The sequence below is a fragment of the Urocampus carinirostris genome, chromosome 17 (genome assembly GCF_059441175.1).
Source record: "Urocampus carinirostris isolate Australia breed hairy pipefish chromosome 17, RoL_Ucar_1.0, whole genome shotgun sequence".
NCBI classification, from domain to species: domain Eukaryota; kingdom Metazoa; phylum Chordata; class Actinopteri; order Syngnathiformes; family Syngnathidae; genus Urocampus; species Urocampus carinirostris.
Window position 1 is genome coordinate 1,426,082 of NC_142365.1, and position 17,327 is coordinate 1,443,408.

The window sequence follows — 17,327 nt, forward strand, 5'->3', positions numbered from 1 at the left end:
CGAGCAAGGACTTGCTATGTTAAAAATGTTGGCAGCAGACAGCATGAAGCCAAATACATGTGACTTACATACTGTATTACAATCCAATCACGTTAATAAGACGTGTGAGTGTTTTCTCAGCCAAATTATCCCGAAAGGTATAAATTTGGTGTGGACAGAGGTGACAAGTTACCACCAATATCGAGAAAACGTTGACCAATATTATGTGATCAGGTAAGAAAAAAGGGGGGGCATGAGAGGATTTCTTCTTCCAAAGGGGTGCGTGACAGAAAGTAATCCAGAGGCACTGGGCTAAAGCAACCCGGCTCGTAAATCGAGTCGTCTGCAAATATGTGATTGCCAAGACTTATAGAGACTTAAAGAGACAGTGTGTATTATCCGATCTGATGTCACTGCATTGTGTCGTGCAACTAAAAATTCTTTCTAAAAAGGGCTAGAAAAAATTACGTAGACTCAAAGTGACCGGAACGTACCATTTTTTTCTCATTTAAAAAAAATGCACATTTGTATGATAGTTCATGTATTACATCCATCCATTATCTGCACCGCTTATCCTCATTAGGGTCGCGGGGGAACTGGAGCCCATCCCAGCTGTCTTCGGACAGTGGGCAGGGGACACCCGGGACAATTTAGACCGGCCAATTCACCTGACATGCATGTTTATGGAATGTGGGAGGGAACCGGAGTGCCCGGAGGAAACCCACGCAAGCACGGGGAGAACATGCAAACTCCACACAGGAGGTTCAATCTCATGACCTCAGAACTGTGCTGCACACACCCTAACCACTGCTCCGCCGTGCTGCAGTTCATGTATTATAGCTTATTCATTAAACCAATATTGTTTTTAAACGACTAAGGCACTATACAATACACACTGCCCCTTTAATTAAAATGGAAACGAGCGCTTCAAATGACTCGAGAAAATATAACTAGAATATAAATCGGGGGCCTCCCAAAAACACTTCAGTAGCCCCACACACTGTTTTTGAAAACATCTCACTAGTGATGGGTCATTGTGATTTTCTACGAAATTTGATTTCTAACTGATAAGCCAAATTATTGACATGATCACTGTCTGGAAAAAAATTGTGAATTTTTACCAAACTTTTATAAAAAAGAGGCTCAAATTAATGTTTGATTAACTCACCGCCCCTATACAAGGCAGATGTTTTAATGGTTTCTAGGATAGACTTTGTGCAGTACTGCTGAGATTTTTACTGAACAAAAACTGAATATTCTGGGCAACGTGATGTAGAGAATTAAGCTGTATGATTTCACAAAATCCACAGTCACGTGGCTGACAATCACTTTTGTACTAGGATGGTGGGCAGAGACAAAAATATAACTTGAGGGGCAGTGGAAAAATCCTTACTTTCCACATAATAGTAACAGAAAAAAACATGGTTGGTGATCTTCTGATATAATCATGGTCAGAGAACTGAAAAGGGACCTATCCTCGTTTGGAATCCCTCCCCGTCCCGGCATTGGGGAGTACTGACGATGCCGGTCGATGTCTTTATTTGGAGCTGAAGAACCGAATGCGGTTCTCTTCACTGGGATCTGCACTATGTGCACAGACTCAACTGTAAATACACACTCACTAGTGTTTAGATTTGTGTATAATATTTCACTCCGGAGTTGACAGCAGATTCCCTTTTTTTCTGCCAACAAGAAAAGGCATCATGATGCTTTCAAGTTCCTTTTTTTCCCATCCAAAACAGGAAAAAGAGGCATGACGTCATCCTGTTTGAGAGGCTGAAGTTCTCTGTTTCGCCACAAGAGGGCCCTATACTAAGACTGAGTCTAGATCAGCGTCGAGGGGCCATATTGGGTTAAAACACAAACTGGTTTTAGCTGGGGGCCACAAATGTTATAAAAATTCTCACGGGGGCCGGACTAGTAAGTTTAAGGGAAAGAGAGAAGGAGGAAAAGTCAGAGAAAGATAGGGAGGAAAAGAGAGAACGATAAACAGATATGGAGAACAAGGGAGACAGAGTCACAGTGAGAGAAAAAGAGAGAGCAGAATAGAGATATGAATGGAGAAGAAGGGGGAATGGAATAGAGAGGGAAAAAGAAAGTGAAAAAAGAGAAAGATAAAAAGAATAAGAGAAGCGAAAAGACAGAAAGAAAAAAGTCAGCAGGAGAAAACGAGACAGTGAGGTGAGAGAGAGAGAGAGAGAGAGAGAGAGAGAGAGGTCAAAGAGGGTGAGAAAGAAAGAGAAAAATAGAAAGAAAGAGAATTACAGTGTAATTCATGAGATCGAACCTCTGTAAATTGGAATTAGCTAGCTAAAAAGGTAGCCAGATAGCTAGCTAAACAAATGTGTGGTCAGACATTTGGCAAAAAAGTAAGTTTGAAAACCCGCGCAAAATAAAATACAAAATGAAAAACATACGAAACAAAGAGCCTTGATTACGTCACAATCGCGCCACCAATCAGTGATGAATATGTCCCCTGTAGCCTTAACGCCAAAAAAATAAAATAAATTATTTAAAACAGAAGCAGTTCCTGGTAGAACTGTCTCCAAATTACTATAAGACTTACCAAAAGCCCGCAATATTAATCTATTTATTTTTTATTTTTGATAAAACATCGCCTTCAAAAGTCAAGACTGCTTTTGACTGACAGCTCTGAAAACCAATCAGATTCGGAGTTAATCAGCGCTACAAACACACCTGGAGCAAATTGTGATTTCCACGCAAAAAGACGGAAACTCACGATGAAGGATTTGTGGAATAGCAGGAATTCTCATCTATGGCGGTGAGTGGAAATTTAACGTCACCTCAGACGCTAGAAGCGATTTAAATTGCTGATTCGCACGGTGACGTCATTGCGAACGTATTCGTTCATTAGCAGTGGTTAGCAGGGTTGGGTAGGGTTACTTTAACCGGATTACTTTCAATGACTTTTGGATTACTACAATAGCAAATATGCTAAGAAAAGACAAAAGAAACTAAATAAGAATAAAATGATGACTCACAACACGTGGTAAGCTTTCTCTGGCTTTGATCTCCGGCAAAACTAAGATAAAATGCGACAGAAACAAAAAGAAAATAAATCCAAACAGCTTGCCGACATCATTTTTGCCGTTCCATGTATTCTGTTACTCCCCAAGCCTGCACAAAATGGAGTCATTTTAATCATATTTAGTTTCTTTTGTCTTTTATTAGCGTATTTGGTATTGGAGTCATTCAAAAGTCATTGAAAGTAATCCAGTTCAAGTAACCCTACCCAACCCTGGTGGTTAGTAATGGGTAGAGGGTTAATCCCTTAGCTTTCCTGTCCAATTGGCATCAAATCCCAATCCCGATTCTAAATCAATTGAATTCTCTTTTTGAACCGTTTGGAGAATATAGCCGCTTTTAGTCTTTATTTTTTTTTTAGGCTCCGGGCAGCACGGCGGCGCAGTGGTTAACGCATGTGCGGCACAGTTCATGTCTTGGGAACCTCCTGCGTGGGTTCAAATCCAGCTCCAGACTTCCTGTGCGGAGTTTGTATGTTCTCCCCGTGCTTGCGTGGGTTTCCTCCGGGCACTCCGGTTTCCTCCCACATTCCAAAGACATGCATTTCAGGTGAATTGGCCGGTCCAAATTGTCCCTAGGTGTGAATGAGCAAGTGAGTTGTCTGTCCCTCTGTGCCCTGCGATTGGCTGGCAACCAGTTCAGGGTGTCCACTGCCCGATGATTGCTGGGATGGGCTCCAGCACCCCGCGACCCTACTGAGGATAAGCGGTGTAGCTAATGAGATGAGAGAAGTTTTGTCCCAAACTCAAATAATGACTGCAAGCGATGCTACTACAGAGTTGGAACACACAGAAAGGTTGTTCTACTTCCCTGACTGCCTTACCTGGGACATAAGCATGAAGCCTTACCTGGACCCAGATCAAATTTGATCGCAATCTGAAAATTGAAAAGATTTATTTTTTACACATTTTCCACTGAGAATCCTGAGAAGAGTTAAAAAAAAAAAAACATTGGGCCAACACTACGCCATGGGTCAATAACTTTTTTAAGGGGCAAGAAACTTTTTTTTACTTAGCTAAAATTGTAGCACGATAGCTAGCTAAACGGAACGCTTTTTGCTCATTTGCCTTAAAAAAAAAATCGGAATTAGCTAGCTAACAAGGTAGCCAGATAGCTAGCTAAAAAAACTGCACACTTTTTGCTAATTCGCCCTAAAAAATACTGTAGATTGGAATTAGCTAGCTAAAAGGGTAGTCTGGTAGCTAGCTAAACAAACTGCACATTCTTAGCTCATCCATCCATTATCTGCACCGCTTATCCTCAGTAGGGTCGCGGGGGTGGTCGAGCCCATCCCAGCTATCTTCAGGCAGTGGGCAGGGGACACCCTCAACTGCTTGCCAGCCAATCACAGAGACAGACAAGTCACTCGCTCATTCACACCTAGGGACAATTTGGACCGGCCAATCCACCTGACATGCATGTTTTTGGAATGTGAAACCCACGCAAGCACGGGAAGAACATGCAAACTCCGCATAGGAAGGTCAGTAGCTGGATTTGGAACCATGAGCTTAGAACTGTGCCGCACACGCTCTTACCACGGCGCCGCCGTGCTGCCCATTCTTTGCTCATTCGCCCTACAAAAAAACTGTTAATTGGAATTAGCTAGCTAAAAAGGTTAACAAATTGCACGTTTTTTGCTCGTTTACCTTAAAAAAACAATCAGAATTAGCTAGCTAACAAGGTAGACAGATAGCTAGCTAAACGTTTTTTGCTCATCCGCCCTAAAATACATACTGTAAATCGGAATTAGCGAGCTAAAAAGGTAGCAAGATTGCTAGCTAAAAAAATGCCACATTTTTTTGCTCATTCACCTTGAAAAAACATTAGATTTGAGTTTGTTCTATTTTCTGTAAAATAAATCCATAAAAAGTATAAATTTGTATATTGATTCTCATTCTATTCTCAATGAATTACTTCAAAATAATTATCAATACTTGAATTGATTCAGTTCAGGGGCCTAAATTCATCGTATTGTTACTAGGTTCATTTCTGAAAGAAGGTTAAAGAGCCTCAGCCAACCAATTAAAAACCATCTTACTAGAAAATCCCAATGACCCAGCCCCGGTGAGCTATTTTCAGAACAGGTCTGTGAGCCCCTCCACTGTCCTCATGGGGGCACTATGTTTCTAATGTTTCCAACCTTCTTTCCTCATAAAACAAAGGAAATAGAAGCAATTCTAGCAGACTGGGGAAGTACAGTAATCCCTCGGTTATCGCGGTTAATGGGGACCAAAACCACCTGCGAAAAGTGAAAATCCGCGAAGTAGCGACGCCCCTTCAAAAATGCTTAAAAAAAATGAATTAAATATGGAGGAAATAAACCAAAAGAAAAAAATGAGAACAAAAAGTGGAAGTTCCACGATCGACTGCTAAATCAGTAACTTTGGTCAAGTCATTGAGCACTGTAGGGCCACTGCACGCTTTTCCCTTCAGTATCGTGTTCATGAGGAGGAGCAGCGTCTAATTTTTCCTTCTTTAAACCTCGTCCCTTTTACAGGGGCCTTACGTTAATAGAAACTCCATAAAGTATTCTACTTTCAATGTTTTTGTTTTTTTAATTATTTTATTTACCGTATTTTCAGCACTATAAGGCCCACCTAAAAGCCTTTATTTTTTTCAAAAGCTGACCATGCGCCTTATAATCCAGTGCGCCTTATATATGGCTCAATATTAAATCGCAAGGTCTCGCAACTTACGCAATAGCCGCCGACTCGATTTTCCCCCGAACGTGGAGTAGTCCGCGGTTTATGCTTGGATTTATGTACCGGCGTTTCATTAGCTAACCAATGTGTCAATCATCATTTGAATCGATCGCTATTGGCTTAAGTTATTCGGAGCCTCGGATTGGCTGGAGGGCCAAAACAAACCCTGCAATTGGCCGAAAAAGATGACTGAATAGCAAGCTTGCTAAACTACGCCATAAAGCAACATGTTTCATTAGTCTGTATTTGTAAACATTTGACTCTCCTGGATTTACTTCACTCGCGGTTGTAAGAAGACCATGATTGCGTATCATTATTGAACGTGAGAACTTAGGTGAGCTATGCGGCTTTATATTTTCCCGGTATCTTGTTTTAGAACGATCTTGATGTTGCTGTGATGAGTTGAGTGAATTCAACTCAATTCCAAGTGTTTATTGTCATATGCACAGTAAAGTTGCGAGCGAAAAAGAAAATAGAAACTAAGGAATGGTTGGTATTTCTCGAATTCCAAGACTTTAACCTTCCGAATGATATTTGAAATGACGCATTTACGTGACATCGTACGGACACCGCATCCTCACGTGTCTACGACACGTATTTGCTTCTTTGCAAGCTTTGGGAATGTGAAGGGGGGAATCAGTTGGACTGAACTATCTGACTGTTTTGTCCACGTTCCCATTGTAGCGCCTTATCTATGGAAGATGTAGGACCCAAAACTATTTTTTGGGGGTGCGCCCTATAACCCGGTGTGCCCTATAGTGCAGAAAATACGGTAATTATTATTTTTTTAGACCCGCGAACGTGGAACCGCGAAGTAGCGAGGTCCCACTGTATTATAACATTCAATTCCCCGTCCTGGAAGTCTGTCGCCCCCTAGCGTCTCAAGGGAGGAGGGGGCGTTTCCCCACATGTCCCCTCCTGTCGCTCTCCGCGGGGGCCGCCGTCGACCTTTCAGTCCCCTCACGTGAACGCACCACCGCCGGGAGCATTTCCCACTTGTCCGCGGCGTTTCGGAGACTACCGCTGCCCGAAATCGGCGTCCGAGTCCCGGCGGCGTTTCCTGACCACTCCTTCCGCTGATTGTGGATCTTTAATCGGGGGAGTTGTCGAGGCCACCGTGGGCGACACGAGCGTTTGTGTTCCGGGAGGACATGCGGGCAGCGGAGGTATGAGAGCGGCGAGGCACCGGCGGCCCTGGCAGCCGTTTTGCTGCTGCGGACTGGGGCTGCTCGCCGTCTTGTGGCTCGCTCAGGTCTTCCGCGCGCCAGGTGAGTCCAAACGGGGAAATGCACGACTAACATTCACGATTTTGGATTGTAAAAGGACCAAGGGGGTTCGGCGATGACCGATAGGGGTGTCAGTCTTTTTTTTAAAGGGACAGTGTGTCATATTTGGTGGACAGAAATGAATGAATGGCATGAAAAAGTCTGGCTTTGCTGGGGGTCTTTACAGAGGCTCACCATTACATTTTGATTCTGAGATGTATAATTTCATAATTTTTCTTGTTCTCTTCTTTTCTCATTTCCTGCCTCTATACTTTGATGTATGTTTTCTTTTTTTTACTAGCGTTTGAATTTTTTCGTGTTTTATCTTTTCCTTCTTTTTATCTTTTACTTTTTTTCCCCCATTTTCTTTTATTTCTAGCGTCTTACTTGTTTCTTTTTTTCCCTCTTCTTTTTTGTCTTTTCGTTATTCTTGTTTTTTTTTATGAGCTTTTTACTTTTTCTTGCTTCTGTCTTTTTTCTGCCCCTTTTTTCCTTGTTTTTTTTTCCTTTTTGTTCTCATTTTTTTCTTTTGGGTTATTTCCCCCCTATTTAATTCATTTTGTGTATAATATTCATTATATTTCATCATATATGGTTTCAAACAACAATCTCAAGAGCGTCTTAGAAACCAAAAGAGCCAAAGTCCCCCTCATCAGTATCATAGTGATATCCTTATCTAATCAAGGATTAGTATCGGTATCTGTATCGGGCTATAAATTTGTGGTATCATACCTTAAACACTAACATTGCAGATCTTATGTCAGAGGGCAGGGCATTCTGCAGCATCAGAGCCTAAATGTAGAATCCTTTCAAGCCTGTGGATTTCTTCTTGGCTCTTGGAATCACAAATAGACTACCATTTTCTGGGTGGAGGCTCCAAGCAGGAACTTGGGAAAAGTCACATTTTTAACAGACAGGAAGCTATTGAGGTTTTTTTTAGTTTTTCCTTGCCTTCATGTAGGTTTTAGATCAGCGGATGCCGTCATAATAGTCTGTGGTTTGCAATAATCTGTAGTCTGTGCAGCCCTTTGAGACTCTTTGTGATTAAGGGTGTCTCAAATAAACAGGACTTGACTAACTGACTGTATTATAGTGCGGAAATGGTTGTGATGTGTTCAAACAGCCCGTGTATTCCGTGGCTGCATGGCTGCTATTGGTGTGTGTGTGTGTGTGAATGGGTAAATGTGAAGCAGATTGAAAGCGCTTTGGGAGGTCTTCATTGACTTGAAAAGCGCTATAGAAATGCAGAGCATTTAGCATTCATTGGTTTCCGCCCATGGGAAGTATACCAAAGTAGCCCCGGATGGAACATAATGTTTCCCAAACACCGTAAAAGCCATAGAACACTCGCTTTGATCGTTATCCTTCATTTTACCTCCTGTCCCCCGAGCGCGGATTTGTGATCTTCGACACGGAAAATAATATCCGAGAGTATTACGTGCGATAAAGGATCCGTTATTGCGGGATTAGACGTGTCGAAATCCAATCACGGAATGTTTCTGGAATATGTTGGAGGTGACGATGATTCCGTGGAAAACGGAAGGAACGGTACAGACTCATTTTTCATTCCTGTCTCTGGAAACGATACCGACTTCAGAATTTTCCGCTGGTTGTACTGGTGTCTTGTCTCCGGAAACGATACCGACTTTGGGCTTTTCCGCTGGTTGTACTGGTGTCCTGTCTCCGGAAACCATACCGACTTCAGGCTTTTGGTTGCGCTGGTGCGACTGCGTTTTTAGGACAGTCGCGCGTCACGGGATCCGGCATAACGCTCGAGTTCTTTGTCAAATGCGTGGGATTGAAACCACATTGGCTTGAACATTACTGGAATCTTACCGAGGCGAGTCAGACTCTGTTTTGTTTGTCTCCTTAAATGTTCCTGCGCCACTGATCTACCGCCATGATACTCGAGGTCTGCTCCAGTAGGCCTTCTTGTTCACTCTTTTCAGGCCGGAAGGCTCCCCAACTTTAGCGGTTTCTGTACATCTGTGCTGGAGACGTCGATGCTCCTGCGCAGGAGTGACTCTCAGCAGAGATTGTATTCATGTAGAGATGTCTCACTCTGTCGTTATTATTTCTATTATGTTTTTGTTTTTTTGTTGACATTGTCCTGATCTTTGTGGGTGGCCAGGCTCAAAAGCGAACCACCTTTTGTTGGTGAGCTCCGGCGGCCGTACCTGCTCAGTTTTCTGCTTAGGTAGCGTCGTCTTCTTCTGGAAGCCCCATTTATGGAGGTGCTCTCGCAGCCGGGACTCTGCAGAATGACGTGACCGGAGCGACTCGAGAAAGTCGCAGTGACCCGTAAGCGGGAGAAAACGCAACCGGCAGCTTGATGCTGAAGATCGGTGGTTCCCAAACTACAGCCTGAGGGCCAGGTAGGGCCCACCTCGACATGAAGTCTGGCTCCTTGAACACTACCGGTCCGGGTGGGTGGTTTTGGTCGTGACTGGATTTGAACCCAGGTTGCGCCGGTCTCCTTCCACTGGACCAAAAATAGATTTTGGTGTTGTCTCCTTCATTTTTTTCCGTAAGAAGAAAAGTTCAGTATCCATCTTGCCGATAAATAGTTGATGAGAATACAATGAATGTTCAATTTTTTAAAATTCCATCTGGTGGAGTTAGGTTCTCAGGGTTTGCAAGTGCTTGAAATCCCTAAAAATGCTCGAATTTTTATGCTGTGTTTTCAAGGATTGAAAGTGCTTGTATTTTGGGTGAAGTGCTTGCGAACGCTTGAAATGGTTGCCGTGTTTCTTAACACGTCTGCTTGACAATGATGCTGACACTGCTCTCTGGTGGCTTGGCTTTGCCATTGCATTTCTTCACTTGTGATCCGCTGTATTAGGATTATGGACATTTTTAATGGGCTGTGCGTTTCCCAGTGGCAAATTGTAAAGGGAAGAACTCCCCGCTCCTGTCATTTTCAGGAATTTCTCTCAAAAACACATCTATTTGTGATTTACTCAAAATCTGATAAGCATACGTCTTGCTAAATGCGAAAGCGATATGTAAATCGCAGATATCTTTGCACAATACATGATTCATACCGGGGTTTTTCTTTTGATGGTACTGGAGCAAGCCAATACGGTACCGCAGTGGTTAGCGCGTGTGCGGCACAGTTCTGGGGTCATGAGATCCAACCTTCCTGTGTGGAGTTTGCATGTTCTCCCTGTGCTTGCGTGGGTTTCCTCCGGGCACTCTGGTTTCCTCCCACATTCCAAAGACATGCATGTCAGGTTCATTGGCTGGTCTAAATTGTCCCAGGTGTCCCCTGCCCACTGCCTGAAGATGGCTGGGATGGGCTCCAGCACCCCCGCAACCCTACTGAGGATAAGTGCAGATAATGGATGGGTAATGGAGTAATTGGAAAAAGTCCTTAAAAGTGCTTCAATTTGGTCATGAAATTGGTATTGTTTATTTGTATAGGCCATCATCACAAAGTGTCTTGAATCCCTGTACAGACTATGACTGACTACAACCTCCCCTGATCTATAACCTACATGAAAGCAAGGGAAAACTCAAAAAGCTCAGCATGAGGGAAACGACGAAACCTTGAGAAGCTGACCGGGCCAAAATAGATTTGCATTAATAAACAAAAAAAAATCAAATATAAAATAATGAAAGTATCATACAAAATAGAAAGGTTGACCGGGTCGCAATGGATGTAGCATTAGCAAACCGATATTGTCAACATGAAATCTAAGCCTTGCGTTCTGGTTTTCTCGGAATCTCTTCGGCCTCAGCCCGCTCCTGTTTCTGAACGAAACGATCCTGTCGCAATAAGCGCTCGCTGTTGTTTTGACGCGCCGAAAGAAAAGCTGCGGACAGGAACGTAAGCGTTGGGGGACGGAACTCTGTCCTCCGGATGATTGACAGCGTCAGATGGCGTCCTCTGGCTTTCCCCAAACGGACCGCAGTTGTTTGGAGGCACCGTCGGAATTCCCCGTTTGGAATACTCCGACTGGAGTTGTTGTTGTTGTTGTCGAGCAAATTGCTTGTTTTCATCTGTGATACGCCGAAAATCACGTTTTCTATAATGTGGTGCGCGGCCTGGAATCGGGTCCATTCATGATATGCAGTAAGACAACGATACGATACTACATTAAAGGGACAGTGTGTATAATTTAGTGTGACCGAATGGTTAAAAAAAAAATTTCTTTAAAAGAAAACAATATTATTTTAATTGGTAAACAAAAATACATAAACTATCATGTACAAGTGCATTTTAAAAAACTCATAGTTGGAGAAATTGGTATTTATCCAATGCATGATGAGGACAACCTACAGAGAGCTGTTATATATGTCAGCCATCTTGTTGCAAAGTGTACCGCTCAAAAAAACAAAAACCTGTCTTTTCTTCCTTCTTTTATTCTTTTGTTTTCTTTGATTTTTTTTCCCTACCTTCCTTTTCCTGGCTGTTTCTCAGCTTTTTTTTTTTTCTCACTTTTTCTCCTATAGTTGATGTGGTGTAATAAATATTGACAGGTTTTTCTTCTTTTTTTTCTGTTTTTCGTCTTTCTGTTTCTACTTTGTTCTTGTTTGTGTTTTCCGTTTTTCTCCCTTTTCCTGCTTTTTTCTCCTTGTCTTCCCCTTTTTCTTTTCTGTTTTTCCTGTTTCTTTCATTTTCTAATTTCTCCTTTTATTTCCTTTTTCTCTTTCACAAAAGGCTCGGGAACAAAGGAAAAACGTGGCATCCTGGTCACTTGAAGTCTCTCAGTATTTTTTTCTAATGCCTTTAACCACTGGTTATTTGCTGTCACTACAGCGACATCCAGTGGTCAAGTATGACACACACTCCATTTAAAGCCCTAGCGCCTAATATTTGACCACTCGACAGCACGGTCTGATGTGAACGAAAACCGGTGCCAAGAGCGCAACATGGCAGCAAGATGCCAGACAAACATGGCGGCAACTTCTAGGTAGGGATTTCACGATGTCAAAGAAATAAAATAAAAAAACATGGGTAACATTGGTATTACAGTTCGTGTATGAAAGAATGAAAGTGTTTTGGACCATTAGGAGACAATATCACACACTGTCCCTTTAAAGACCTTTGAACAGATTGCATAATGTAGTTTAGCATAACAGCGTGATTGGTGGAAGCGGAGGCCTTTTGAATTTCAGTCCTCTTGAAGTGTGAACATGAAAGCCTCCTCTGCTCTCTTTCGAAACCGGAAGCTTCCCAAGTTGCAAAACAGAGCGCACCCCTCCGACGGGCACTCGGGCCTATTCCAGAACGTGAAATATTATCCGCGGGGCGCGTGGGTGTTCCCTGTCCCGTCGCCGCGGTAACGCTGCCACGGCCGCGCCCGTTCCGCAGATAAGCTGTCGAGGAATGGGACGGGGGGTTAAAATACACGCCGGCCTGATAAACGAGGGCAGCTGACGGAGGCTTGGTCTTCTCGCTCTGGATCTTTGTTCTAGGTTTCGGGGAAACCCGAACCCGGTCTAAAAACGAAGGGCTCTTGGGAGCCGGTGGAGTCCGGGTGAAGTTGGCCAAGAAAACATTCCACTCTTCTCTAATCTAAAAACGATTAAAAGACATTAAAAGATAAAAATGCTCTTCTTTTTAAGTCACCGAAAGACCTCCCGAAGCGCTTTACAATGTATTCCACACTCATTCCACATCGAACTTTGAGGAATCCAACCTGCGACCTCTTGGTCTCGAGACGAGCGCTCGACCTCCTAAGCCCCTGCCCCCTGTTAACGCTTCATGTTAAAATAAACCAATCTATCAGTGATCAATGAACCCAAAATGTACACCGGTCGTATTATCAGGGAAACATTAGCCAAAGTCTGCCCACCCGCAGGTAGTGATGGGAATTGCAGCCTGTTAACGCTTCATGTTAAAATAAACCAATCTCTCTTTAAAGGACCTCTTTCGACCCAGCTTACGAAAAAGAGCCAGCTCATTCAGTTCTCAAACGGCTCCTCAGATTTGTTGTTTTTGCTTTTAATCCGCACCAATAATCCAATTATCGTCTAACATTGAACACAAAATGAAGAAAGTACTATTTTACGATATCATAAAAGGCCTTTTTTTACACTCTGCGGTGAACTTTTAACTCCTTGAAACGGTTAACTTTTTATACTACTTGAATCGACACAGAATCCCTGCGAAAAATGCAAACGATTCACTTTTCAGTGCTACAAATTCGAAAAATATTTTGGACTATAATTCAATTTGGAATGAATTTAGCCTCAAACGACAGGGAACCACAAAAAAACTAAAACGTATTTATCATTCAATCCAGTCCAAATTTGGGTCCTTTTCCTGCTTTTCTCATTCACTCTTTTAGTCCTACGTATTGCAGTCTAAGAGACGATCCCACGCCTATTAACCGATCATGCACGCTTTCTATAGAAAAACCACCCGTCTTGTACAGAGCCAGTTCCCGAGTGTTGGGGAGCCGGCTCCCGTCGTTCTTTTCAAAGAGCCGGTTCATCGAGCCGTTCTATTCGCGAATGACGCATGCCCGGTTGAGAGCAGATGGACACAAAAGCCTTTGAGTAATGTTTGTCAACCTATGGCAGAGGCCCGTTTTCGACACCCACCTACTTCCTTTTCGTGTTCAAAATGAAAAATAAGCAGCTGCGTTGTGCAAAAACCGGCTACCGAACGAGAGCCAGCTTCACACCGCTCGCCTCACCTGAGAAAGAACGTCATCGCGTCGTTCTTTTAGATGACGGGCTCGTACGAGTGCTTGAATTTTCACGTCGTGTTTTCAAGGTTTGAAAAGGGCCTGACTTTTGGGTGAAATGCTTGACATTGTTGCCATGTTTCCTGGCAATGTTTAAATACACCACACATTCAATGTAAACAAAAATTAAACAAGCTTGCTTGAAAATGACCTGTACAATGTCACCAGTCACCGAAAACCGTCGTGTCATATATCCTTGGAAAGCTTCAACTCTTGGGATTCGAGATACGATGACCACTCCAAAGTGTACTTGTTGCAGAAACATCACCATTACTCTGAAACATGATAACTAGAAAGCCAATACAACTCACCGAATTCCACTTATAAAACGATTCCCCCGCAAACACGGTCTGGTTATATTCACCAGAGTCCAGTGAATCCAAGAGTGTAAAATATTGACTCCAAAACACACCATAATGCCGACGGATTGAAAAATAAAAATGCCTAAAAGAATTTCTGCATCATTAGACATTTCTTGTAATCAGTCTGTTTCGCCCCATCTGCTTTTACATGCCCACTCTTTCTTGTGTAAATATGTTGTGTTCATATGTATCCAAATTCCTTTTATCTTTTTTTTAATCTTTTATCCTCACTGATAAATGTGAAACTGGAGTGCCACGTCCAATTTCGTTGTCACAATATGTTCACCCCATTTTGTAACAATGATAATAAAGGTATATTCTATTCTATACCTCACTTTAAAAAGTAAACCGACTCATGAGATGATTTCCAATACGGCCGTTAGCCTCTGACCTTTTGAATGACACCACTTTTGACAAACTGCAAGCTTTTTTTTTAACGCTCCTAGCACTGTAATACCCTGTGCGGGCTTTCATTGAGGGAAAAAAAACATGACCTACTTCAGCTTTGAAAATCTTTTGAATTTGTGTCCAATGTAAATGTTGATTAACACATTGGTTAGCCAATGAAATTGCTAACATAAATGTATGCATATTTACCATGTGTACTCAAATTAAAGGTGAAAATAATGCAACTCTGGACCCAGTTTTATGTGCAATTCTCACGCACAAGTGTGCACAATCAGTGATTGGCTTCTGAAAAGAGATGGCTTACATTTACAACTCTATCACAGTGTCTAAAAATGGCTAAAGTAAAACCCTTTGTTTTCAGACTTTTGACCTGTTAACGAGTTGTTTTCAAGATGGCTACTTTTGGAAACACCAGAGACATAGCTTTTAGAAAAATGTGTATAACGCTTAGTTTTTCTGATGGTGATCAAGGTACCGGGTAAGGCTTCAAGCTTTTGTCTCAACTGTTTTCCAGCTTAGATGTCCATATTATTCTTTTGCAGGCACGTGGTTGCAAAATAAATTCAGGCGAGAAAATAAAAAGCTTTATTTCTGTGTGTTCTACCTTAGATGATTTGATGTGAGTATCATTTGCATCAATTATTTCTGTTTAAAACCAAACTTGAGAGTGTTACCTTTCAAAAACGACTTAAAGCGTCCAAAAGGTTCTAGGACAGGATTCAATTGACTTTGGGTACGTCTCGGATTGGGTTTCTAGGTGAATTTTACAAGAATGTTTAGGGGTTAAAAAATGCTTGAATTTGGCCATAAACAAGATGATTTCTATTTTTTATTTTGTCCACTTTTGGCAGAACAATTTAGGTGTTAAAAATTGGGTGCGTCCCTAAGACAAAAAAACAATCCTGCAGGTTTTTGCGATACAATTGTGGACAATACTGTTATTGTTATTCTCAACCATTCCCGTGTCAATTATACACTCCCGGTGTTGTTTTAACACATTTTGTGTTGTGTTTTTGCAGCAGAGACGTCCGTCCCCGGCGAGGACGACGTCGCCTCGAGACGGACGCGTCGGCTCATGTTAACGCCCGACAACCAAAGTGTGACTGAGCACAGAGCAGGTCAGGAACATCCAAATTCAGGTTTCATCGCCTTATCGTAGCAGACTTACCCAACTTTGACGACAAAGCCTCAATCTGACTTTGATATGAATCGGCTCAGGTACAAATTTATAGGAATTGCGGGCAGAATTGACCATACAACGTAACAAAGTAGAGCAATAGTTTGTTTTTAGCAATCATTGACTGTATCACCCCAAAAAGTTATGGTATTTAGGAAATCCCTCCCAAAAACATTGAAATACAAGTAAATAGAGTATATAATATATATATAAATATGTGTAAAATAGAAAAAGTTAGAGTATATATTTTTCCTCAGAGTGATTATTATCTGGACACCTCATATAAATAGCATCCATCTATCCATTATCTGCACCGTTTATCCTCAGTAGGGTCACGGGGGCACTGGAGCCCATCCCAGCTATCTTTGGGCAGTGGGCAGGGGACACCCTCAACTGCTTGCCAGCCAATCACAGGGGACAATTTTGGACCGGCCAATTCACCCGACATGCATGTTTTTGGAATGTGGGAGGAAACCGGAGTGCCCGAAGGAAACCCACGCAAGCACGGGGAGAACATGCAAACTCCACACCGGAGGTTTGATGTCATGACCTCAGAACTGTGTCGCACATGCGCTAACCACTGCCCTCATCTAAATAGCATACAATCTAGATAAACAAAGAATATTGCAGGGATGACTAGATTCAGACATATTTGACCAAAAACTCTTAATATATATGATATATGATCAAGTCAAGTCAAGTCCCATTTATTTATGACGCCTTTAATCACAAAAATGTCTCAAAGGACTGCACAGGATTACAATTACACAATTGCACAATGACCTGATCTTAAACCAGCATGCGGGCAAGGAACAACTCAAAACCTCAGTGTGAGGAAAAAAGAGAAACCTTGAGAAAGGACCTCACATGTGGTAATCCCCCTTCCAGGATTCTGGGTTAAGGCGTAAAAAATGAAGTGACATCCATCTTTGAATCTCAGTAAGGCAAGCCTCCAGATTTCTACAACTTAAATGTCCAGTTGTTTCCAGTGGCACATACAGTTGAGTGTCATCTGCATAGCAATGGAAACTAATATTATACTTGCGGATAATGTCACCAAGCGGGATCATATACATACTAAAAAGAAGGGGGCCAAGTACAGAGCCTTGAGGAACACCACAGGGGACATTAGATTGTATAGAGGTCAGATTGCCTTAGTTAACACATTGCATACAGTTTATTAACTTTGCTTATCGTATTGAGATCCGGACATTGAAGAGCAACACAGAATCACTTATTTGACTACAGAAGAAAGCTATTAGATTTGTACAAAAAACATCGTATTTATAATACAATTTTTTTAAGATATAGTGAAAACTTAAATCCTTATTAGTATACAAAATACAAAATGCCAAGAAATATTCAGCGATTGTGATCATCTCAAGGGGAATCCAAAACTTCAAGGTCCAATGTTCTCGCACGACATGGTAGCACCCAAAAAGGTATTTGTTTATGGAATGGAGTTTCTTTGCGTATACTCTGTGTTATAGGAGCCGATAGTGAGGCTACTGACTGTTTGAAATTACATGTATTTGTTTTGTATTTGCTCTTTTGTGGGGAAGAAACACAAACAAACAAAATGCCAAAATCTGTCTCATAAGCAGTTAAATTATTCTAAACTATAAACTATAATGCATTGTATTTATTTTATTGTTCTCTAGTTCTTCCATACTTAACATATTGTGCGGAAG

At 42.0% G+C, this 17,327-nt stretch overlaps 1 protein-coding gene across 2 annotated transcripts in view; it reads left to right on the forward strand.

Moving 5' to 3' along the window:
* Nucleotides 1-2,637: 2,637 nt before the first annotated feature.
* LOC148348893 (sodium/potassium/calcium exchanger 3) overlaps nucleotides 2,638-17,327 on the forward strand; it is a 36,095-nt gene continuing 21,405 nt past the window's right edge. Inside the window, exons 1-2 of one of the 2 annotated variants that reach the window (XM_088321619.1) lie at nucleotides 2,638-2,761; nucleotides 15,479-15,577. In XM_088321619.1, the coding sequence (XP_088177745.1) occupies nucleotides 15,535-15,577 (43 nt within the window). In that variant the 5' untranslated portion in view covers nucleotides 2,638-2,761; nucleotides 15,479-15,534. Of the gene's footprint in view, nucleotides 2,762-6,631; nucleotides 6,995-15,478; nucleotides 15,578-17,327 lie in introns of those variants that run through there. The other variant, XM_088321618.1, reaches the window with a different exon arrangement.